This window comes from Bombus fervidus, chromosome 3 (assembly GCF_041682495.2).
Source record: "Bombus fervidus isolate BK054 chromosome 3, iyBomFerv1, whole genome shotgun sequence".
NCBI classification, from domain to species: Eukaryota; Metazoa; Arthropoda; class Insecta; order Hymenoptera; family Apidae; genus Bombus; species Bombus fervidus.
The window spans coordinates 7,271,631-7,299,400 of record NC_091519.1 but is presented as its reverse complement, the minus strand read 5'-3'; the positions used below and the strand labels follow the sequence as shown (position 1 = coordinate 7,299,400).

The window sequence follows — 27,770 nt, the reverse complement described above, 5'->3', positions numbered from 1 at the left end:
CGTGGAGAACTATGGGGAATAATTATTTCCACACAGACTTGGCCGTGTTCTCGACGTTTAACCGTTCAACACTGTGTAGAAGTGGCATTTACTCCATCGTTTAATGTCGCGATGTATTTTTCCTTCTGTTCAGAGATTTTTGTATCCTCAGTTCACTTTATCAACGTTGATCATCTTGTAGTTCTTATCAGCGTACTCACGTGTGATTTTAATTGCTTATGAATTGACTATTTCAAGCAATTATTATTTATTTATAATCAATTATTATCAAGCAATTAACTATTTTAAGCAATTGGTATGCTCCGCTCGGCTACAATTTTCTGTCTACCGTTCTTTGTCGAGTTGTTTCAAGTCTCCCGTGTTCTTTTGCTTTTTAAGTACAGTTACAGTGGCTATGACGAGTATTTGCACACCGTGATTAATTAATTGCATCCAAATGTATTAAATTTCCTATCATTTATTAGTAAATATCTTCATACGACTACTAAAATTTGATATTATAAAATTGAAATATTTATACGCACATATGTACGCCTAAACTGGTCGAAAAATGTCTCGTTAAAAAATGAAAAGTTACGTGCGAATACTTTTTGTAATCCCTATATATTTTATAGACTGTTATCATAAAACAAGGATGTCTCGAAGAAAATGATAAAACTTCCATTTTATTCAATTTCGAAAAATAATAATTAGGATATGTTAACTATGATAACGATGGTCACTTTGTTACTAGATATATATATATATATATAATTTTGACACAACGTCTCGCGAACGATATTTTTCAACTCGTCGTGAATGTAAATATTGTTAGCAAAAATTACTCTGCCTCGGGATGGTTATTTTTCAAATTGCAACTGAATGCGAGATAAGAAAAGAGATATAACGTAAAGGAAATTCAAAATGCCACGAAATTTTCATTCTCAGGATGAAATTCTTACAATCAGACAAGGTTCGAACGAACAAAAGAAGGGGAATAGAGAATCTCTCGCACGGTACGACGACGATCATGGTCAACGATTCTTCTCCCACGCGGCTTCGTGTCACGAAACATCACTCTATCGAGATACAAAATCGTTTCAAGTCCCCGACCACGCGGCCCATTATCATACATTATTACCGGCGGCTCGAAGAGCTCGCAGGACGCTTGGTATGCGTGCGCGCTTATCACGAGATAATCCGCCAATCTTCTAATCTTCTTCATTTGAATCGCGGCGCAGAAACGGAACACATTATTATCGTTTATATTCCGGGTCAAGGGTGACGCGTCTACTCGGCCGCCTCCTTTCTTCCTTCGGCATGAAGCGAAGGTAAACGCGAGTTAGAGCACGCGGAGGAGGCGGAAGATCGTCCTGAGTCGCCTGCGTCTTCGTCATCTTTGCACGCCAACGTCGACGTGGGAGGAGAACGAAAAGTCGACCGTAACTAACTAACACACGTTCCTTCGGACGGATGTTGAAATATGTTTCTCCCGTTGAAGCTTCGAATATTCTATGTTAATGGTAACGCGAAATTGCTACAATCTTAACAGGAAATTGATTCGATAACTTCTTGGTTATATCACTTTTTTAATGAACCGATATTTTGAAAATTATATTCTTTAAAAGTATTTGCTCGGCAGAAAAACGAACAAATTAGAAAAAAATAGTGCCGCCACTTTCCGGCAGATGTTGAAGCTTCGAAAATATAGGTCGATAATAACGCGAAATTAGTAAAATCTTCATGTTGTTTCTTGTCTAATTCCTCATTCGCATTAACTTCCTCCAAATGTCCTGATCCATAGAAATTTATTGCGTCGATTGCATAAAAGAACGCGGGTGAAACTTGCGTGCAAATATCGATCGAGTTGCAGCGTTGAGGCCGGTATCGAAAATATTGAAGAGGAAACGGGTGTCAGAGAGAAATGACAGGATCTCATTTTCGTGGTGGATGGCTGGTCTTCTGTAGAAGGAAAAAAAACAGGTCAGCATTTATCGTTCTCGAGCCATTACTCGTCGTTTGGTTGGTGTAATTGCCGTTGCAAAAGTACACGCGGTATATTTCTTTGCTCTACTTTGACTTAACTGAAACTAATGCGTCATAAAGTGGAAAAAATTTGGTCAAATACGATTCTCTCCTCTAATCGATGACTCTATTGTATCGCATCGGAATAACTACAAAAATTTCTTGATAGTAAAATTCAAGAAATACATCAGGTTCATAAAAAATTAATGTTAGTTTTCAAACTATCTTTAAAACCACAGATCTCGTCTCGACTGGGAATAAACTTTTCCAATCAAAATAATATCCATCGTAACGTATATGTTTTTGCCAACAAGAAATAAGTCTTCTAATTGCAATAGCGTAAAATTCTGGTGTACTAGAATTGATGAATCTTCAGCATCAGCATGGTTAGCGAAGAAGAACTTTGTAGAATAAAGTAATGGTCACTGTGTTCGAAAAAAAATGGTTGTCGGTTGTCGATAGGTTCTGTCCATCTCGAAGTTAGTAATTTGAGAGTAATTTGAGTAAAGTGAGTAATAATAACAAATTAATGGTAAAAACAAAAGTGTAGTTTGCAGCATGTAGAAGGACATCTGCACTGTAAAATGATATTGTAGAATAAAGAGAATGAAATGAATTATTAGCTTGATACTAAGCGTTAAAGTTTGAAACTCGAAAACTGACGCTAATTTCTTAACAACATAATTACAATCTTTAAGCTATAATAATAAGCTATAATAATAAGCAAACAGATATTTATGTAATACATTTATATTTTAAAAATACAAAAAATCTAAATTAGTTCAAAATTCTAAATTACTCTTTGGAACTAATTTATACGTAATGTAAGTTAATATTGGAAAAAGGAAGTTTGATGTTAAGTACATCCATAATACATTTTTTATATATCGTATATGAAGACCATAAAGGAAAACAGGGTACCTCATTTTCAAGATGCAAGAAGAAGAAGTTAGTTAAGAGCAGGTTATTTATAAAAGAGATGTATATAAGTACTCAGCTCTAAGTGATTCATTCATAAAACAAGATAATTACAACAAAATTCCATTAAGAATAGAATTTATTTAACACCAGCGATATCATACCTCAAATTAGATATGATTCGAAGCAACTCCGAATTTGTAATATAAACTTAAATTTATAGTTATATTATTAATCAAATTTAGGCTCAAAACTGTTTTTTGAAAAGTTACTTTGAAATAGAAAATTATTAATTATTCTGTTTAAAAAATCTTTCGTTTATAATTTAAATAATTAAGATCATTTTAATTTTAAGGTTTTTAAGGTTTTCTAATAAAATATTCTTTTTGTGTATTTCTTACTAAATATTAGAAAGAGGATGAAGACTTCGTTTCAAATTGCGATATCGTTCTTGCTAAATATTACAATTTTATTAAGTAATCTCTCTCTCTCTCTCTCTCTCTCTCTCTCTCTCTTTTAATAAATAGCACACTCTTCAAATTGGTTCTTGCAGATATTATAGAATTGCGCGATTTTTAAATGCCTCACTTTCCGAACAAATCGACGCGACGATTTGCAGCTTCTATTCACAAAACTTGAAGCAGATTTATTTGACAGAAGGTGATCCCAACTATAGAAACATAATTATTTCCATCTGCTTCACGACATATACCTAACAATAACAGTGTTGCTTTTATGATGCGTCATAAAAGTGGTGTGCTTATTGCGTTCAACCAAAGGAAACTACCACACTTCATTTCAATATCATGCAATACTTTTCATTCGTTCTTATTCCGAGCAAATTAGCATACACACATATCCCGACTATTAAACGTCGTTTAGCACTTAAGCAATGTCCCTGGATTGTAACATCAGCTTTTCCGTTTGATCAAACTATAGCATATTCCAATTATCATCTTAGACGTTACCTTGGATGTAAAGTCTAAGCGAGTTTAAATATCTTTATTAGTTTGGACTCGATTCCCTGGTTTTAACTCTAATAATTCTTAAACACCTTCACTTTCAACACTCTTCACTATTCTACGTGATAATCACCCGTAAAGATAAGGACATTACGAAACAAGAAATGACAGGAAATTGCCTATCTGTTACGACAATTGAGAAAGTTGAAAAGACGAATAAAATTGACGTACGTATGAAATGAGACGAGATCAAGTTTGTAATTGGATTGTAAATATTCTGTAAATGTAAATTAAAAGATTAATAGGAATAGTAGTAAAATCTTATCGATCTTATTTTACTAAACATACTAATTTTATTTTATGTTGTTACGAACGAACATTCTACAAATTTAAATTAAAGTACTGTCTGTACAATTTATTACATTTCACAAAACAAATATCTTCTTGTAACGTTTTTAGGCTAAAATCAATCAATGATTTTTTTACAACTAATGTCAAACAAATATATATTTCGTCAAATTTTGATTTGGCAGTATGGAAAAATATTAATCCATCCAATGTAGGTAAAATTTACATCTTTGTACTATTTTATTCGTCGGTCGATTATTCTACTGATATAGTTATTTAATCTAGGAATAGAGATTTCTTTTTTAAATCCAGCATTCGACAAATTATTCTAAATGGTGAACAATATTATAAGCGCACATTTTGTTTGTCAAAATAATTATTTCTGAGAAAAAGACAATTTAATTCTGTACAAACTCAGTAAACTCCATAGATTCATGTAGAAACTTTCTGACGCATAAACTATGTGAACACTGAGCATAGAAGGTCACTGAAAAGTATATCCAACCATATTGTTTAATTATTCATCACATCTCTTATTACTTTTCTCTGTGTTTGCTCCATCTTATCGCTGTTTTAAAGATATAGTGAAAGCAAATTCGCATGTTTCTGTTTGGTATATCAAGTAACAGTCAGATCGCATTCAAAACTATAACACGAGTCATTTATGACGTTACTTTCGAGGAATTCGCTTTCATCGGTTAATTAATTTTGGATATAGAATAACTAAAGCATATGATTCAGTTACTCGTTGGCCATTACTGAATCATCTCTTCTGCGTTATTGAAATAACGAATACATTTTATAATATTTTATTCCAAGAAACCTATATTTTATATAAAATAAATATTATTATCTCTATTACAGATAATAAGATAATATCTAATAGACAATTATAGTTTTTATTATCTTGTGGTAACATTTTCTCTTTGTTTTACATTTTATTTCATTTTCACATTTTCTCACCATTATTGAATTATGAATTCAGTTTCACAAAGATTTTATTTATTAAAAGCTATCGAGAGTATAATATAGAATATACAATTACAATTCTGATTTTTCTATAACAGTCGATTTCTCCAATTATTTTCTTCTTATCTGAAAAATTTCTTCCTCCTGTTTACTTTCATGTATTTTTACAAAATAATTTCAACATAACCATTGACATTGCAACGAAATTGCAATGTTCCGCTAAAATCAGAAGTGTAGCATCTTCCCCACCAATGCTTCATTTGAAAGCAATTTGTAACAACATTTTCACCTTCTAGTATCATACGATAAAACTCAATCGTTCGTATCGTGAACCTAAAAGGAAGATTGTTGCGAGATTAATCCGAGATACAGAACGAACAAAACATCGTGTGGAAGGGAAAATTACAAGCCGACTATTAAAAAGCAAACGAACACTAGGATTACAGTGCTGTGCAATATCGACGAAAGGCTGAGAAAGCAGGGTAAAGGACAGAAGGACGAAAGATAGCACGAAAGATAAAAAGAAAATCGGCGAAGATGAGGAGAGCGACGTTTGCACGCCCACGCGTGCCGTCTTAATTACGCCCAGGCCTGGCGGCTGGTTTTACGATTATGCCGGTTCGAGAAGCTCGACCGCCGGCTTACTTCCTTTTATAGTCAGCGTTAAAAAGTAATTAGGACGAAAAACCGTGGAGAAGCACGCTGGCAGATACGAACGATAACCTTAATGACGATCGTGTATGCAAACGTCCGCGTATACGAAAGCGCTGCTTCGAGATAAACGCGCGCAACACCGGCCACATGGAAATTGTGAGGCTGATATTGGCGGCGATAACTCTTTTCCATCGGGGCCATCCCCGGCGTTCCTTTCAAACGGCCGCGTTAACGTCGGCCTCGTGACGGATGAACGATTTCGCGGCGAACACGAGGCAGCCGTAATTTCCGGAAAATAAGGGACCCGCGTACAGCACATCCACCCACGAGAAATGTAAAAATCCCGGTGAAACGGCGGAATTTTTCGAATTGGACGAACGCGGGGAAAAGTTAATTGCGGCTTCCTGTCCGCGCCGGATCGACGAATGCGAAATTTTACCCTGTTATTGAGAAAAATGAAGTACCCGCTGCGAAAGTGGGGACGAAACTTCGCACATGATAAATATATTCATTTCTCATCGCGGAGGGGTTCAATCTATTCCAGCAGCAATTTTTCACTGGCTTTTTGCGAATTCAACTGTCCGTGGCTTTGGCCGTTTTTATTGCAACCAAAAACGGGACTTAAATGACGAATAGAAAATGCTTGAAATGAAAAACGTTTGACTTTTCGAAAAACAACGGATGTGAACACTGTACTTTTGCTCTCTCGCTTTTTTTTTTTTAACGGAATAAACGCAAAGTGGCGGAAAATTATATAAGTGACCTTCTATGTTATACTGAAGTTTTTATATCTTTGTCATCCTACTTTATACCGTACCGTGTACTTGATCAATTTAACAACTACATATTGTATTCCATCGTCCTTTATGAATTCTTTCCCTCTTTCAGTTCATATTCTGTGCTTTTCCGAGTAATTAATTTGTTCAGTCAGATAATTTGACATCCGACAAAGCGTGTAATTTTCAATAATTTTAACAAGTTCTGTATATTCGTACATCGGATAAGAACACGTATTTTTTAGAAACAACATTTAATTTATTTTCAACGATTTTATATTCACTGTGCAGAATTTCCTTTTTCAATTAATTCAATTATTACTGAATTTATTGTTTTTTCTTCTTTCATACTTTCGTAATTAATTTATCATATATTTCTCTTGTAATATTCAAACAGTTGTCTGTACTACCATTGGATCGATAGCTAAAATTAGGTCACAAAGAAATATATTTCATTATATATGTGATAATTTGCAAATGTAAGAACCTATCGGTAACCCCGTTACTTAACACACGATGCGATCTCGTTCTCTGGGTACGAGGACATCGTTTCAGGAAAAACACCCTCTTCCACGTTGCAATATCATCTGTGGAGACGCGATAGAGGAAAGTCGTAGCGCATCAAGGGCACTGGCGATAAAATAAAATTTTATTCGAGGGACGTTCGGTCCCATGGTTTTTAGTAGAACGATGAACGGATGCGAATGGAGGATAAAGAAACTAAAGAAACGACGGCGATGTGTTTCAGGTGAGAAAAGTGTGCGGCCGTTCGGAACTACAGCCATCGAATCAAGGGACCGTTACGGATGCAGCTGCAACTGAGAAGTCGACGTCAACCGGGCTGGAGATGCACGCAGCTGCGCCGACTACCACGCATCGAACATTACCGACGCAGTTGCACACGCAGCTGGGTAATTTCTTGGCTAGTGTCGTCAGGTCTCGGACCTTCTATGGCACTCTGGCCGACACGATCTGCGAAGAGTATCCGGACAAACGATGTTGGAACGGCGAACGCATTGGAGAGTGAGTATATTTGCCATTTTGTTACCGCGTCTTCAACCGGACGCCGCACCACGCTGTACAGTGTGTTAAAACCACCATCTAACCAGGAAAATGTTATAACTATTATTATCTACTATTATCTAATTTTTGCTTTTTTTCGATTTTCTAAATTCTCGGGGATCCTCGGTTAGAATATTATTTTCCTATAAAAATGACTTCGGGCGTTAGTAACCTTTGCTGCCTGAAACAATTGCGACCAACGTTTTGTCGTTTGTAACGTTTAAAATAAACCTATGGAGGAAGATTACATATCTAAGTTCCATAGTAAAAAAGATTACGCGAAGACATTTCCGAGAAACCTCAAGAATAATTAACTTTAAAGAACATGCACTAAAGAATACGTGTAACTTGGTTCTTTAAGTAAAATTGTATGAATCGATACGAATCGATTAAAATTTCACTGCTACCTTACAATAGCGAGAGATTTTGTTTTTTAGTTTCTTCAAACATCAAGCGCATTATTTTGTCAGCTTTTTAATCTTGAAATTCACGAACGCTATAAATACTGTACATACGAACATCGCTTGTAATTTGTTTATTTCAATTGCTATCCTATACCGTATCTACGGGTTATTATTATGGATTGTAAAAGAGAAATAAATAAAAGAATTAATATATGTACATAGTAACTTGAATAGTTAAACGCTGCATGATGTCAGTTTGCATGACGTCCCATGACTTTTGCGCGGTCAGACGACCATTTTAGCTTCAGCACACTGTACACTGGCGAGATCCGTAAATTGTTAACAAAGGACACGCCTCTGCCGCGACTCACGCTTGAAGTTTATGGGTTCACCAGCGAAACCATTAAAATCATATTTGAATCAGTACTCGCACAGTTTTACGAGCCGCGAAGCTTTTATTGTCGTTGATTCTCCGTGAAACGGCTGGATATTCGTGACTGAACGATATTAGTTTCCATTTTTTAGAAGTATGGTTTTGCAAGGTATAAGTAGGTACATAGTTTATTGACACACAAAAAGAACAGTAATAGTGAGTTTAAAAGCATGAAATGGTGGAATTTGAAAAAGGATTATTATAGCTTTCGAATTTGTTTGATCATTCTTCTTTATCTTTAGAGCTTTGATACTTGGAATTTGTCAATTTTCCATAGATTTTGCCACAAATATTGTTCAATTCCTTAACGCGTTAATTTTGATTAAACTCTTTATAAAAGAAAAGAAAACAAATAACACTGAAAATTAGTTATATATATTCTTTGTAAAATGTGTATATTAAAATACTTTAATTTAGAATATCGTAGCTTCAATTTATGGAGATTAACGAATAAAATTGAAAATCTTCGTATAATAGAAATAATAAAAAATATCTGACTTGTTAGATTTAGCTATTGGTTAACTGTCATTGATTAATTTTTTAAATTCAAATTTCACATTCTTTTTTCAAAATCTCTTATCTTACTTGAGATACTACTATTTTGAAAATTTAATAAACTTCAAACATATCGGTAATTAGAAATATCAAGACACAGTTGTGACTTTGTCAATCATATTACTAATACGGTGTTCCATCTCGTTCATTACTTTTTTAAGTGTAATTTCGGGAAGCTAAATATTGAAAAGCAAACTAAGTATTACATTTTTTACAACATAACAGTCTATAATCAATTTTCTTTCTTCTATGAACAATTTTCTAACAATTTCAAAAAAGCCATTGGAGAAAAGCCATTTCTATTAAACGAAATCGTACTAGAAACGTTTTATTTCATTGATCATCTCGAATTGTACGATACGTGCAACAATAACACTATCTACCGTCAAGTAAAATAAAAATCGATTGGTCCGATTGCACTTGCATTCGCGGCGAACAGGTGCACGACTGTGAACGATTGTGTTAGTAAATGGTTTGGGACCGGAAAGGATTGGTAAGAAAGCGTGTGTTGGCTGAGAGTATGCGTGGAACATGTTCGTCAATGATCGAGTCATCGTTGAGAAACGATTTCCAAGCACGTACACGGTTCTCCTCTTTGTCCCTTTACTCTATTCTCGGTTTCTCTCTCGATCCTCTCTCTATCAGTGGCGTGCCGATATACGGTTTTAGACCCGCGATAGAATCAGCTTCGTAGACACATCAGGCAAAAATGAGCTGCGTCAGAAGTGCAGAAAGGAGAAGCGACGACATTTGCATCTCGTGACCAGACTTCAGATTTTAAACGACCTCTTCTCGACTCTTCCTTCCTAGTTTCCCCGGGACAACGAAGGCGATTCATAGTATCGACTAAGCCTTTAAACCTAACTCTCTAGCTGGAATGCTAATCTTTAAATCGAGTTTGTCCAGTTCTACTTCTTTTTACGTTTGAGCGACTGTCTTTCTTTCTCTGTATAATGTTTCATTCCCTTCTCTATCCTGACTTTCCTTTCCGAGGGTTGGAATTTGTATAAGGGTGGATAAGGTCAAGTCCAACAACTATTATGCATACCGGAGAGTAGCTCTATCCGGTCTTTAACATGTAGGAATTTTCAAATAACATTAAGACCCATATGGATTTACAACGCATGGGTCATAGGATTACGACGCTGCACAAAGTTGAACTTCGAAATAGCGCAAAGGTTCAAAGATAAAACGCTACGAACAATCTCCTGTTCACCATCGTACAAAATATGTATACCAATATACATATTTATCGAGACCTAGGAATAGAGGAAATTAAAGACGAAGTTGGTAAATATGCCATAAATCATAACTAAAGCCGTGTATTCACTGAAGCGACAATGAAGACCTTTTCGTTAATGTTCCGTGTATCTTGGAAAAGTCGCCGTTTGTTACCGAATGTTTCTCCAAGTTTCTTCGTGTTTCTGTTGCCGGAAACAAATGTTGTCGCATGTTCCTTGTTCTCGTCCGGAACAGTAAAGATCAAAGAAAAATAGGAAACACGCGACAATGCGTAGCAACAGAAACTAACGTTCCTTCTGTGTATGTTTATTGCTAGTAGATACAGCAACAAGATACGACGAAAAGTTGCTCATTGTTTCTTCAGAGAGTATAAAGCCTTATATTGCTGTGTAAATTTTCTCATTCAGAGTATACCTTCCACAAACGTTGACATTGTGACATTTTTTTAAAATAAGAAATCTTGGATCTATCATTAAAAAGAGGGACTTTCAATATTTTTTACAACCTCAAAAATATTTAATCGTCACTGTTTAAACTTTTAATGCCTAAAAAGAAAAAATAAAAATTTATTAATCTCAAATTTGTCATTACAAAAACCTATCGCATCGTCTGTAAATTTTAGAAGCACATATTAGAATCTATGCAGAAATAGTTAGTATCAAATTCTTATAAAGTATTAATATAATAATTAGTAATAATAAATAAATAATTATTAGTATAAAGGTCGAAGGCAAAAGGTCCTGTGAGATAAGTAAAAAAATTCTGCAAAGTATTTACTTACAAACTGTTTACTGCTTTTTGATTTTAGAAAGCTAGAATCCAATATTATTTTTGTAATTTTCCATTGACAGTTTCAATGTTCTTCTAACATAGGGACAGTTTATTTTCGGTTCTGACACTTTTGTAACACGTACACAATGTCAATGATGATTTCGGAAATTTAGAGACGAAAATTTGAGTTTCAACTTGAGTCAAAATTTGTAAATACATTCTGCTATTAATTGCATACTGACTTTGAAACTTAGAAGCAAATATTCTACATAGAATTTAAGTAAATTTTTAATCTAATAAAAAATAAAATATCGCATTATAAATGGTATTTGATTAAATATTATGTTCAGATCAGAACTTAATCCTTTTAGAATAACCTCACTTTAAAAAGAATTCTTGTCGTCGCTTCAAATTAAATTACCGCAGCGAGATTATCCAGAAAGTTTGTAAAGTAACTTCGTTTAATCAAATTTAGTACCTTTAATAGTCGCTATAAGAAAGTTTATAAAATTTCATGCTTCTTGAAGAAAGAATTCATCGTAATTTATTTTAAACTAATTTAAACAAATTATGAAAGAAAGAGGAAGATAAATAAGAAATAGATAATAAACGTAGCCTCATATTTTTGAATAAATCAGTCTCTGCTTTTATATCGTTAAAATAATTTTAACCCAGCAGCCTATCCAGTTTAATTCATACAATTTACCAGAATATCAACTTTTTCTGATCACCTGTATCGCACGCGTAAGGAAATATATTCATAAAAGGATAAATGAAAAACACAAAAGGAAATTAAAAAAGAAGAAATTTTGATGTATCATGTCAAAGTCATTTAGAGGAACACCAATCCGGATATCACGAGTGACAAGCATGAATATCAAACATGTGCAAATTCGGAACAGGAAGCTGTCAACCGAATGCAGAGAGAAGCGTGAGAGAAGAGGAGAAACTGCTACAATGTTTCACCATCGACAAAGCAAATTTTTTGTTGCGCGCCGGTATACGTTGCATCGAAGAATAAAACGAAATTACAACAGAAAAGAAGGAGTAAAAAATATTGGGGTGGGGGAGAAAAAGAGAGGTGAGGGAAGTAATGTGAGCGCATTTTAATATAACGTTTCAATTAATATGCGGGTGAAAAGGAAACGCGAACGGAATAATAACCGTGGGAACTGATGCGTAAAAAATTTGTCAAATCCGGCACACCTCGTAACCGTGTACGTAACGCGAGTCGTGCATATTCGTGAGGGGTCCACAACAACTGCATGCAAATTCTCCTGTGATTAATGTAAATCATTCGAACCAATGGTTTTATTTCGAATATTAATACGCGAGATAGCATGGTCGTGTGGTCAGCGTCGCAATAAAAATTAATATTGTTATTATTCTGTAATTGTAACGAATGCAACGAACACATCGAACGCGTTGTAAAATAGCGATATCAAAAATTTTCGATATATTTAGTTTCGATGAATTATTCATCGTCGTGATGTTCGTGACTCGTGAGTCCGTGTATGAAATTATAATCGAGAAACCGGGCCCTAATTACCGAATGTTACAGCAGATATCATTGAAATAAATTTGTAATCGCAATAAAAAATATTATCGAACAACGGCATTTTGCCAATTATAAATTGTCAAAAGAAATATCACATATTCTAATGTGTCAATCAATGCAATTTAATCAGTTTGAAAAGCATTTGTTCGGCGTTTTCAAATGACATTCTTAAACAATCTCGTACGAAACGAGGCAAAAATCCACAAAATTATTTTACACTGAAGTATTTCACTTGACTACACGCACATCCATTTGTCAAGATCTTTCAAGTTTCGTAATGAAAATTAAGTATTTATGATGTATGTGTACTCGCTTGTCAGTAATGCAGAATTTCTTAAAAACAGTTTCGAACGAGTTATCTTTATTTCCCTGTGCTTGCATGGACTATTGCCAATGTTAACACTTGATGCACGACAAACTGTTACATGTTTGAGCGCTGCATTTTCAAAATCGGGGACTCAAACGTTAAAACGCTGCAAGCCAACATAATATTGACGCTCAACTGTCAGAGATAAACATAAATAGCACAGTTGTTGAAAGAAAACGTTAGATTTCGTTCTCGGGTCCGAAATACTTACTCCTGTCACGTGTAATAAAATTGTGGAAGAAAAACGAGGAACATGAAACGAAAATCGAAACATTTACAACTACAATGTGGAAAGTTTTGTAGCGGAGGAAAACCGTTCTGACAACTGACCAGCAAAGAAAGAGTGGCTCAGCAGCGAAGATAAATAAATAAAGAGATACGTTTATCACGTACGCTTCGTATCTGTGAGAACTTCCAATACAAACACTGCAATTAACGAGGTGAAATAAAAAGGTAAATGTGGACTGCTTTATTTTAAACGTGTTTAATGAACGAGTAAAAAAAGATTCGAAAGCTGAGTTGAAAACGGGACGTGACCGTTATTTGTTTATTAAACAAGGACATTTGGAATGCAATGACTCACATTGCGTGCGATTTCTTATTGTACGATGTACTTAATACTTAATGAAATATCGCGAGAGGGAAATCTAAGCGAATTGAAAGCTAAATATAAGAGCTCGGTCACATGAGCGTTTTTGTTATAAATGTTTTGACGGACGCGACGTCGAATTTTGACGGACGTTGTGACTGCGGTTACAGCCCATTTTGTCATCCATGCTTACAATGACTCGCAGGAATATTTTGGGCACTTATCATATATGCATGTTATATAAAACGTTTTCAGATGTCATTTTCACCGAGACGCGATTACCATGATTATAGCATATAAAATGTTTGTAAAAGTTACAAAACGTTTTTTCGCAAATATATACTTAATAAAAAATTAATATATAGAGTATATAGAGCATAGAGCATGAATAGCTATCTTAGAAATACTATAATTAATGTTAAGGGTGGTCTCATTAAATATGAAGGATTATTAATGTAATGATTACTTGATTGTTTCTATTGTGTGATTTTATGATGTGTATGTTTCAATAATACACATAGTATATTAAAACAAAATTGCTATAAGCAAAGAGCAGATCTCAAATATTTTCACGAACCACTGTATGAACTGGTAGAAAGATATAGAAGCAGGAATTTTGAGTTTTACCGTGTTAGAATTTTATTAGAAGGTGCATCTTATTACACACTATTATCAAAAAACTGGAAGAGTATACATTTTTATTCTGAAATTGAATGCCATAACAGAAGTGAGCACGTATTAATTAATCTTCTTATAAATAATCTCTAGTCTTTGTTTAAAACGTATCCAATTTTCTATTTCCTGAAAACCTCAAGAACTTGGATATGCAAATTAAATTGATAAATGAATAAGAGAGATCGCTTAACAAAAGCTATCCTGTAAAATTATTAAAATTGTTCGGAATATAAGAGAGCAAATTAAGAAATTGCTGAAGATATTGAATGAAGAAATTTGTAAATGCATAAAATATTTACCAAAGATCACAATGACGTGCTTTGCTTAATTCAAATATTTATATTGTTACATACGATAGTTGCAAATAGTTGTTCGTCACATTATAGGTACTGGCAAGATTTGAGAAAAATTTGACAACTCGTGTAACGGTTACAAAAGATTTATTTTTGTTAATTGCAAAATGCAAAGAGATTACAAACGCAGTAACGTAAATCTTAATAAACACTCTTTTATTTATTGTTATTTTTATTTTTAATTTTCTTCATTAAACGTTCCTGTTTGTTTCTACAAATATTTACATTTTTTGACTCATCCCTTTTATTTTAAACTTAAGAACTTGTTACGTTATTCGTTTCAACGTAAGGTCGAAGTCGAAATACAATTATAATAGATAGAATTATAATGTATTTTCCAAATATAAATGAGAAACAATGGTTATATCATCGATAAAATTTCTTGATCGTTTCTACGTCAATTATTAACTTGGCAACATCGATTTTCTAAAAATATAAATTTTATTAAAAAAATAAACCTTATAGTTTAAAATAAAACATATGTATTTAATGTGTATAAATAATATATGTTTTCAACCACATGTTACGTTATATAATATCGTGATATCATTAGCATATAGATACTCACGTTTTATAAATATTCGATCGTTTTTACAATCTATTGTGCATATTTTAACGAGAACGAAAAAGAGAAATGAAATATTTATTACGGTGTTGACATCGTATTTTAGATAATGGAAAGTTGAGTGAACGTCTGCTAGTAGGATAAATCCCGTTTAATATTTACGATACATACAAGTAATACGATAAAATTGTCTATTGTATAGAGAGCATTAAGACCGACAACAGTAAATTCATATTCATATATATGAATAAAAGTCGCATTTTTGTTATTCACATTACTCGTGAGTCTGTCCTAAATATTTAAACGAAAGTCGCATATAGGCTTTTTTTATTTGATTAAAAAGAAGCCCCGCTCATTAGCATAAAGATAGAACTATATAGGTGGACCCATTTAAATCGACACACTCGAATTTCTTCGAAACTGTTGACGATACTAAAAGATGCGTCAGACAAAAATTGAATGGTTTCAGGGGGCACATTATCCGATGTAAGTTTTCCCCATGAGGACGCTTAGAGAACCTACGAAGATCAACTTGGCTTTTTTTTTAATGGAATCATATATTTTTTTAATGCATTAGTATGTTATCACAAGTAGTACATATATCACTTCTGACATAATGGTAAATACTATTAGGTTATGTAATAAATTACGCTTTTCTTTCAAAGACTTTTGTTCCTTTTATCAAAACATTCTGATACGTGTATTTTACATTATTTAGCGATCACTTATGAACAACATTTCCCAAATATCAAAACGATTAAACAATTCGTTTTATCATTAATAGTGGAATAAATCTGTAATATCGCGAACCAGAACGAAACTGAATAATTTCTGCTGTGTCATAAAAGATGTCTATAGTTTTATATGTATTGTAATAAACAATTTTTGTATTAAACAGTCATAATGTTCGGTTTTCTTTCATCGTTGTCATTAAATGGTTCAATTATAATTACTCATCACTGCAGCTAACATAAGTGATATTTTTGTATTATTCCCCAAAATACAACACTGATAAGTAAACGAATTTATTACAGGATTTAATCAGAATGATCTTTAAGATATTATAGATACCTTTTTAATTCTTAATTATCTTTAAGTATACAGACTATACAAATTGCGCAAATTTTAGGTGAGTATGTACTCTCACAGTACGTGTCTTGATAAAGCAGTTGTAAATTCTAAACCAGTACCCAGAGGATACATTTCGTATTTTAACGAATCGCAGTAGCGTACTGGCGTCGTTTTACATCTACGCGGAAAGCGACTCAAATTGTTAAATCATGCAAATGTATTCGGTCGGAGTAGTGAAATTACAGACGACTACATTGGATCAGCCAAAAAAAGGTTAATCTACTTACGAAACTTTTTTATCTACCGATATGTTCCATGGTTTTCGATTAGTAATTACGAACTCTATAAAAATTGAAGACGTCTAATAACCGCTTAACGAAAAAGAAAATTCATTTTATTATGTACTTTTATTCAGAAATTAAATACATATTATAAAAAAAAATGAATCTTCTATTTATACATATATTTTTGCATTTTTTATTGGTTTTTTCAATCAGCATTATCTATGATATTGATAACTTTTGAGGATACACACAAGTTATAGATAGAATTCTGCTGAATAAACAATCCTTACGATTTCGTAAGCAACGAATTAAATTGCTAATAATACAAGATAATTGCAAAATGAACAGTTGTTCATAATTGTATATCATTATGACTATTAAATGAAGTAATCAATTGACGTGAAATTTGTAATAGTATTCTATTATCAATCTTGTTGCTACTGTGAATTTGCAACTTGTACAATTTCCCTGATACTTGGTACTAATTTAATTATGCAAGAAACGAATTGAAAACTGTCATGTTGTAGATTACTCTGATTTCTGTTACGCAAGTAGTTTTTCCAATTGCCTATTTTTACGACGAGTAAGATAATCGTTTGTAATTTATAAAGTTCATTTATAAAAGTTAACTCGTTTTATTACTAAGCTTGCTACCACTGTTCGAGAGAATTTACTTCACTCGCAACTGGAAATTTGAAACTCATAAGATTTCAATAATAATGTTAATTCAATTGTGCGAGAAATCTAGAGAGCCCTGATCTGTCATTATAATTTCCAAAGTTTGATTTTTAACAAGCGTACAAGCCATTCGTTGAAACTATATCCCATACCCACGTCTCCGTGAAAATAACGCGATAATCTATTTTCTCCTTGAGGAAAGTTCACGTTCCCCTCGATATACCTCCTTGTCAGCCAGCAAAGAGCCAGCAGGAACAAAATCGATTTAAGAGTTCATAAGAACATAACGTAAAATGCAATGACGAGAGAGGAAAGCAGGGGTGTGAAAAGGAGAGAAAACGGAAAAGAGAAGCAATAGACTGAAGGAGCAACGAGAAGGTTGGAGAAGCGAAAAATAGCACGGGGAACGTTGCAACATTGTGACCTCGTAGCGGAGGCGTTTGGCCACGTTCGTGGCGAACGCATCGGGCCGCATCGCGTTGCTTCGTCCCTGTTAGTTCCTTTGGTCCGGTCTCCTTCCTCTTTCCGTACGTACGGATGATTATATGTACACGTGTATGCATTGCATATGTAACACACAGAAAGAGAAAAGTAGGCGACGTCGTCGCGTCGTGGCGCCCGTTTGCTCTCGTTGCCAGACTCTTTGGCGGCCTGGCGTCCCACAGGCTACTCCGATTTTCTCTCTCTCGCTTCTCCCGTTCCGTACAGTTCTTCCACTACTAGTTTGTTATTTCTTATCGCGTCGAACTGCAACGTCCGCGACGCCGCGTCGCGTTTTAACTCTCTGTTTGTTCTTCTCTTCGCTGATCGTTCTTTCCCACACACGCGATGTCTCGCGATCACCACCAAACGAAGAGAGGATGGTCGTTCGATGGACAGTCCTTCGGTCCTCGTTCGATTCCCGCGATCATTTGTCATCGCGATACACGTTGGGGGGATAACATCGATCCACCACGTGCGTTCCTTTCGTCCACAAGGGCGAAGGGTAAAGTTTAATTCGCGATGCTATCACGATACGCGATTACCTTCCTCGTTGATCGTACACGCACTCCGACTATGTTACCCTCGCGTCAACCTCGTTATTACGCTATTAACGTTGGCATTCCTTTCGTGGACTGTTTGATCGCCCCTGGGAATCGTTCAGTCCGATTTTGATATTTGCTTGTTTGAGGATGACGTGTAGCTACGTATGTCGCGATACGCACATGGTACTTGCAAATGTCAACTGCATAGAAGCTTTTTACGGAGAAAATTACGTTATATGTTATAGTGTGTTGTTGTTGCAGCTGTTGTCTCGCTAAAAAAGATCCTATGTCTTGTAATTACTTGGTATTTTGCAACAGCTATTCGTTATACATATTTGATATTTAGTACAAAATTCTAGTAAATACACAGTACATATTTCTTTTTCCAATTATGTACGTTCCCTAACCATATTTCCAGGCAATGGTAAGATAAAAAAATCGTATACAAAATTATCAGTTGCTGCTATGGTTAATAACGTATGATAAATGAAAAAATATTTAATCATAATATGGAACCTTATCATTTACTTATCATTCTCGCATAGGAATACTAAACTTATCCGCACTCACATTAAAATATTAAACTTCCTGACATTACATCCACAGATGAGACCTGTACTAGTTCGAAAGATACAGCAGTCTGTAGAAAATACGTGCTAATAATGGCATGCACGATGCAGTCTTCAAGATTCCTAGTTCCGTAGCTCACTGCATGGCCACCTATTTTGCGCATCTTATTGCTCTATTTGCTCACTTTCGTTGACCTCGTTGCCAGACTGTCTGATCCATCGTCCTACATACTGTAGTTATTGATGACCTTTTTTCGCCTATGTTACTATTGCGTCAAATCCCGACCTCCGCAATGCAGTTTCCCTTATTTGTCTTTCATTATTCATGTCCATCTATATCGATAAGTCGCCACTGTAGGATTTTTGTATCGTTTAGAATTCTCGTGTTTCTTATAAGGGAAACTTCATAAGATGCGTTGCTTAATTATTAGAATTCTTAATTAATAAAAAAGTAACCAGCCGTTTGTTATTGAGCTCTTTCGTTCCTAAATTATTTTTAGTTACGAATACATATTTCTCTAAGATTCTATTACTTGGTAAATAAGCACAGCGCAGAACTACAAATGAAATAAAATTCATTTGATTATTCTTATACGAAATTATAGTTCCAATGTGAATAGTATTTCATTTCATAATTATAGACATGTACACGAGTACTGTAGGGACAGCTTAACACGTTAATTAATTTTTATTTATGACCTATTTGCTTGAATTAAAGAATATCTTACGCAATTTGAATTCCTCTAAGTATATTGAGAATTAATATACTTGAATCATTCGAGGGAAATATTCTACATACATATCGTAAATTACTCGTTCTATTTACTCTTCGTTACTCATCAAAGTGCAGGTGCATTATGCAAACGATCGTAATACGAATTTTCCACTTGAAATTTTCTTGCGGAGATTAATCAGTGTGACAACGTGTCGTGTCGCCTTGCAATAAAATAAATATAATCAATGGAATTAATTTTATCGATCGGCTTTCCGTAAGAAGAAACTAGTCACCGCGCCTACAGAACTTTTCCGTCCTATCTTCTTGCTTCGTCCACGTTTTGCTCTTCTCGCCCCTTTTCCACAGTCTATTTCACCGTTTGCTTTTATCCGCTCTCTCATCTTCAGCGCCATTACTCATCCTCACTTTCTGAATCTTTCCCATTAAAAACCTGTACATACGGCGCCCAGTCGACACGTATATCCTTGCTGCCTCGTTTTCTTGTCGCCGGTTCTTCCATGGACTTCCCAGCCCCTTACGCCCGATTATAAGAACGACATTGTAAGTTTTTAATTGAAGCCAGATCGGACGGACGGTTTAATGGGACCGTGCATCTTAACGATATAACTTTCGCCCGATCAAAATGCTGGCAATCGAACGAACCTGCCGGTTAACATTTTTTTATGCAAATCACCAACCACGCCAATGGTACGTCGATTATCGATAATAATTGTCGTTGGCGCCAAACTATATCGTACTCGAGTATCAAACCTATCTAAGTGATTTGCATCAAACGAGATCTACAACTTCCTTTAACATTTTATAAATAACTTCCTCAAAAGCTAATGGTGGCGAACCGATCGGTCCCATGCTAAGCGCAGATCGAACTTTTCTTATTCGTTTTGTATCATTTATACCGGAAAAATGATACGCGGATAGCGATTCTTGTAATGTTCGACAGTCTTGCTTGACTTAACCCGATAGTGTATAATCCATTGGTTTGTTCTTCGTTTTGCAAGAAATTTCATTTAGGAGATAGTATTATGTAAAATCGTTTGGAAATCTAATTACGTGCGGTAAATGATGGCTCGTAATATCTATAACGAATTCTGAGAACAGGAAATTTGCGATAGATTGATGTAATTTGCGAGGAGTGGTTTTTTAAACGATCTACGTATTACTTCTTTTTTTATTTCTTCTTGTGCTTTTACTGCATCGTCTAAGGTTATAATAAATGGTGTAACTATTTTTAAAACTTTCATATTTATACTTATGCGTAATTCTTTAAACGTTTGCAGCAATTTTATGCTTTATGTATTGTAGAAATGTTTCTCATTTCCTGTACGCATAAACCAATGACAGCAATGATAAAATACTATTAATAATGCAACATTCATTATGATATATTTATTATCGCTATTATAAATGAATAATTTGTTGAAGCGATACTCTTGTACTTAACACACATAACTGATGCAACACATTAACAAGGAAAAATATATTCTTAGATGTTTGCAGGAAATTTTCATACTTATCAGACTGCGTAATTAAATATTTCGTATGTTCCATACAAATAGTAATTGTATCAAATAAATATCAAATATAATTTTCTATCTTTTACAAGTTACTTAAATGAAAAACAGAGCATTATTTTCAATATATTTATTCGTTTACATTTTTATCTAATTTTCTAATGTAATTTCCAAAATCTTTCCAAATCTGATAGTGGATAAAGAAAGATAACCGCAAACATTTTAGGTATTGATCGAAAACGCAGCTACTAGCTGGGAATCAATAAGCATAGCTTTAGCATAGCTGGGCACAATTCAAAAACATTAAAAGAAAAAAATATTCAAAGGTTTTTTAGAAATTCATATTTTCTCTTTCAGTTTTTTTTGCAGTTATCGTATAATAATGTATGCGGTAAAATATTGTAAAAGTTTAAAACACTTTTTCAATGCAAAGCACTTCAATTATGTATATCTGATATAATTCAATAGAGCAATGACATTAAAAATATAAATGCAAAGTTATTTATAACTTTTATACTTTTTTTATATAGCTTTCCCGATAAATTCAATTATTATACAACACTTTATTCAATTTAATAACTATTCGATTGTTATAAAATACAATGAATTTATAGACCAAGAGAATTTTATTTTCTATCTCATTAAATTCCTAATAATAAAAGAATTATTAAATCTCAAGAATGCTCGGTAAACCTATCAAAAATCTATGAAATAAAATCTATGAATCTACGAAAAAGATTGAATCTATGATTTAGTCAAAATTACTTATTTTCAACTAATAAAGAAACGGATTGTATGCAAAATGTTCATTAAAGATGTAGTTCATATCTCAATATATAATTAAGTAGATTTCTTCGATCTTTTAAACAGTTTTTTACTTACTGTTCCAATTTCTTTAATTTTGTACACCGAATATCATGTTTTTTAAATAATACTTGCCATACATGTATATGCGTGAAGAAAAATTCTCGATAATTCGGAAATAAATAATTCCTAATCTTATCATATTTATACAATTTTTGAACCAATCTTTCATGTATATCTTCTTTATACTTATTATCGAGCAATAACATTGCATTTAATCAACAATTTTCCATACGTTTATCTTTATAAGCCAAGTCACAAACGGTTACTATTATCAAAAAAAAAAAAGAAAAAAAATCAATTCTTTTGCGCTATGTACGTGTAAAGCCAGTATTTAGTTTTAACAGATAAGTTAATTTCCATTTCATGGAAAGCATTGTGCACGAGTGGAAATTTACATGATAAGCGAATACTTGGAACGGATACACCTTCATGTATCATAGGAAAGAGGAGTGAAATGTGAAAAATGGCGCGTCAAAATTCTTTTCATTTCTCTCGCAAAATTTACGGCTTATTTTTCACGCTGACGTATTTTGATGTCAACAACTCGCGGGGCGTCGCGTCTCTGAATATCTTTTTCCATCTCTAAACTGTTAGTAATAAAATGATAAAAACACTTCCAATATATTCTTTTAGTTTCACTTATATCTCCAAGTACTTTTTTTTTGGTATTATTACGATTATTGCATTTCTTCCCAAAATTAAACAAGTTTTTGGCGATAGAGAAATACGATTAGGTGGAAAGTGACTCGAAAACCGCAACATGGTTAATAATGAGACAAATGATATAAATGATTGGCGGAATTGATAGAAGCACCGATGGAAATTTCATTTTGCAATTTTCAATGTTTCATTTTTTTATGCAATATTTTTAACAAATGCAATCAAAGTAATTTTAACAATAGTTCATAGCAAATTGATATTTATTTACAATAATTTATACATATATAACATACTAATATAAATTTTGATTAACTTACAGCCCATTTTATGCTTAAATAGATTTATACGGAAAAAGTGTTCCTACAAATAATTAATACGCACCTATATCTAAAACTAAAGAGATTAAATGTTTATTATTGAAATCTTAAAAAATACACGACGCAGATCGACAGTTATCAACTTATTTACAACTATTTCTATTTCTCTAAACATATGACCATAACATGCATATTTCTTATACTTTTTAAATGAATCGGGTAAAACTATATTTTTCTAAAAAAAACCAGTTGATATGCATCTTGGTAATTTATATAGTTGAGTATGCAGAAACATATGCATGGAAAAATTGACATCGGCTATTTATATCCTTAAGTTATTGCTAACTGTTACTAAAATAAAAGAAGGAATCAAAACTGTTCCGGAAAAGGAAGGGAAAAAAGAATAGCACGCGTAATGGAAACGTACACTGCCTATATGTTGTGTTTCAGGCAACAACTTTCTTTTATTCCTTCACATAAATATACGAACGTTCCAAAGCGTGTCACGCATTTCTGCGAGAACATATTCTCGGACCATACATCCTGACATCAGTATCAGCTGACACGGTCCTCAGTTTCCTTCCTCCTTTTCTTCTTTTTTCTCCTTTATCCTTTTCGAGTTTCACGATCTTCCTCTCTATCCCTTTCTTTCTCCCTTCTTTATCGCTGTTCAATCTCGTTCCACGATACCTTTCTTTGCTATATAAGAAGCGTTCCACATTTCGATTCGTTCCATAAATCCTTATAGCCACACCGTCCGTCCCAGAGATTATGTTCGAATCTTCCTGTGCAATAGCTCGACGCGGAAAAGAAAGATAGGGGGTGATAAAACAGCGTGGATGGCGAGGAGTACTGCCCCACGGTCTTGTTTAATAGCCTAATAATTGCTGCTTGTAAGCGTGAATCATTGCAACGATATTTTACTTCAGGCAATATTGTGTCGTTCACAACTTTGCTAAGAGATATTCTTGCGTTTCCTGGCGGTCACGCAGCATTTTTGATGATTCGTTTTTATCTTATCATTAAAATGCAACCCCTTAATTACCATAATTCAGATTATAATAAAATGTTGGAACTTTATACATTTCCATCTAAAATGATAGGTTCCAGAAGTTTATTTTCATTATCATATTTGAAATACTATATTTCGGATATCAATATCGTATCAGTATATGTATAATGTGTTCAGATAGTGTCGAAAGCTTTTAGATGTATATAACTACTGGAATATCAATGTAATCAAACGACACGATATATATATATATATATATATATATATATATATATATATATATATGAATAGTAAATCTGCTAAAATTATTTTAAAAAAATGAAACCAAAAATTCAGCCAATGGCATTATATTATAAATTAACATAATAAAATGGATACTAGTCTGGTTATATGCATTAGAATTTATAGGCTGTAAATTGGATTTTGTTATATAACAAATAAAAAATTATATATGTATGTGTTTAGGGATTGGAAAGTTAATAAGATTAATAAAAATAAATAATAGACGATATATAAAAATAAATAGCATAATATATGACATAGATAGAGTTACTTAGGTAGATATTTGATTTTGACATATTCACTGTGGAAGATTTCGTTATTTATAATGCTATATTATATTAAGCTTCATATCATTTTTTGTCTGTTAGTACTTTGACATGGCTGCAAAAATTTAATATTGAAAATGATATGTGGAACCTGATGTGTACATACATTTTGTAGCCATCGTATATTATTTTCGCATTACTTATACAATTCGTCGAAATAAATACAATGTACTTTGGGAGCCTGTATTTTTTTATGACTGACACGAATATGTAAATAGAATGGCAGGCTGATTTTATGGTTTATGACTCTTGAGTTGCTAGGGTCGCGAGGGTAAAATTCTAATATTACATTTTGATATGTTCATACGTACACGTGTACCTTTTTCTTGGAGATTAGCAATACTGATTTTCATATGAAATTAGCTTACATTCTATTCAATACCTACAAGGAAAATTTTTCTTTTACGAACGAACGAAAGGAAATTCTAATTTTAGAACAGTTTCTATTATCATCATAATTATCTGTGTTTTTAAAAGTAATATCTACACAATTGTAGAAGCTATAAACTTTTCGCTTGTGAACGAAAGTTCGAGAAAGTTCGCTTTCGAACGAAAGAACGAAGAAACTTGCATTTTCTAATCTAATGCACATTTTATACGAAAAGTTGTACGTTTTTCAGTTGCAAGCTGCATTTAAATCTCTTGTTGCTTAAAACACAAGAAATATGGTGAAATTTAAGTATTTTAAACTATTTGAAAAAATATAAAAATAGAGCATTTTTAACTTAGAATGACGGTACAGATATTAATTTCTTCATTGCATATTAACTTTCAGAAAACAATTTTATCGTGCTACAAAATGTTAACAGCACCTGTGATAAACGATAAAATCGTTTAAAATTATTATATAATTGTAATTTTATAATTAAATTACGTTTTGTCGAAGATAAGCAAATGTCCACACGATTTCAAGTGGTAGCATACAATGGCAACAGAAAGTATTTCCACACTATTGTATTTATCATTTACATATCAAATGAATGAAATTCAAGTATATTAAATTTCGTATAATTTAGTACTATTGTAAGCGGTAATACGACTATAAAAATTTAATACTATGAGCATAAAATGTACCTAAAACCTGTTTAAAAAATGCTTCATTACAAAATAACGGTATGTGCAAATACTTTTTATAGCCATTATACTTCTAATATTTTCGTTATATCACTACCTTCCAATCAACGTTATCAAAGTGAATTGCATTAGTAAAAAGAGAAAAGAAGCAGAGTAATATGCTAGCAAAAGAAGCACATTAACATGTATGACATATATACAAGGCGACACACCCCTGCTTTTATCCAAGTTCTCGCTCACCCTTAGTTTAGTGCTCAGCCTCGATTCGCAATATTTTTCCTCCTCGATGGCAAGAGTGCAATGCCATCCAATTCGTTCGATAAATCTCTTAGACAGGCTTGGTCGTTCGAAGATTATGCAGAGATCGTCCTATACAAAAGGAAAGTGTCGACGATAACAGAAAGTGGAACTGTTGAATGGAGAAGAAACATGGCCTATCGTCACGTTAACTGTGCAATCCTTGATTTCTACCAGCTGAATTAATCCGTCGGATTATTTGTAGAACGTTCGCGTGCATAATGCCGTTCCTTGAACGTGTTGCCAATCCATTCGCTATGCGATAATTGTTTACCATCGATAACTAATGTTCCTCGATCTAATTATCGACGAAAATGCAAATAGACGAATAACGGTGGATAACGGCAAAAGGATGAATTCAGAGCGGGTATTGTAATCTGCTTTGTTGGCATAGTATTATGCAATTGTTTACGGAGCACAACCAGCAATATATTATCTATTATTTAAATATTTTTCATTTCTTGTGAAACCGTATCGACATAGTAAACTGATTGAGATCATTACAATTTCGAAATATGAAAGTTCCTATTGAACTGAACGAAACATTTCTATACACTTTATGCAATAATCGAAATTAGAAAATATTGAAGTTTGTTCTTCATACTTTTAAAGTCAAATTTATCTTAATCAAAGATGATCTTGATTCTTCATTCTTCGAAATTTCGAGTAAGTTTTCTTTTTTCAACGAGTGCATTCGAAGATTGGCGCTAACGCCAATTTTGATTACTTCTCTTTGCGAAAATTTCTAAACGCGACTGAGACATGGATAATTATGAAGAATACCAGTCGAGAAAGTTCTAAGCTTCTAACGTACTATTCGTAAAAACGTGTTAAAAAAGACCTTTAAAAGACAAAATATCTCTTCTAAATTTCGCCGCGAACTTCCCAAACAATTAAATGTACAGCTGGAAAAACCGTCTTGCATAAATGATCGAACTTTCACAACGGATCTATAGATATTTGAAAGAAAACGGCTGAAAGGGGCAGTTTCTTCGAAGGCTTGTCTTTTAACGATTTCTCGAGGTTGTGAGACTCGTTCAGCAAACGACGCGTCTCCTCCATTCAATTTGCAACACCGCTGTTGACCAACGCAAAGAATGTTTTCCACCAGGCACTTGGTGAATGTGTTATAGGCTGTTTTGCTCGTCGACAATTATATTCCCAGAATGTTTTTGCGTGAAAGAAGGCTGCGCGCGACCAAAGGAGAGCCAAAACTGGTAAAAGGAAGGAGAGAACGCACACATACAGCCTGGTAAGAACCTGGAAGAGGAGGGAAAGGAAGGAAAAGGGAGGAGGAAGACAGCCCTGCGGAAGATCGAATCGAATTACCGTGGAGGGCGAGAAAGGCGGTTTCACTTTTCCCTCGATTGGCTACGAGGATTGAATCGTGGAAGCTCGAGGCTTCCTGGACGGATCGAATCTCATTTAGATTTCCATCGTGAGATACTAGACGTCGGTTCCGAGGTTCTCTCTCTTGAGTTCGACGGCATGCGAACGGCATTCCTGTCTGCGCGGTAATCGTCCGCGATTTATACGACACTGTCCAGTCCAGCTTCTCGAATCTCTCGGACTAGTTTCTCTCTTGCTAGCCAACCTCCGTGGAACAGGTGGCGTTTCCTTTTTTCTGCCCCTCCGACAGCCGCCGTTTCTCTCCGCCGAGTCTCTGAGGGACTCGCACATTTTGTCAGCCGGTTTCTTGTTCAATTAGACACGATGCATTAATGCCGTTAATGCGACTTTACATATACGTGGATACATACTCCTCTGTCTCTCCCTGATGTCTCTTTTTCCCGTCTTCTGTAATACTACCTCTCTTTTTCTTACGATTAAATTTCAATGAAACCACACATATCGCC

General features: G+C 33.9%; 1 protein-coding gene across 1 annotated transcript in view; it reads left to right on the top strand.

Annotated features, from left to right (window-relative positions):
• Dally (division abnormally delayed protein) overlaps positions 1–27,770 on the top strand; it is a 244,201-nt gene that overhangs the window by 166,279 nt on the left and 50,152 nt on the right. The window contains exon 5 of the mRNA XM_071999880.1: positions 7,380–7,654. Within this exon, the coding sequence (XP_071855981.1) occupies positions 7,380–7,654 (275 nt within the window). The remainder of the gene's footprint in view (positions 1–7,379; positions 7,655–27,770) is intronic.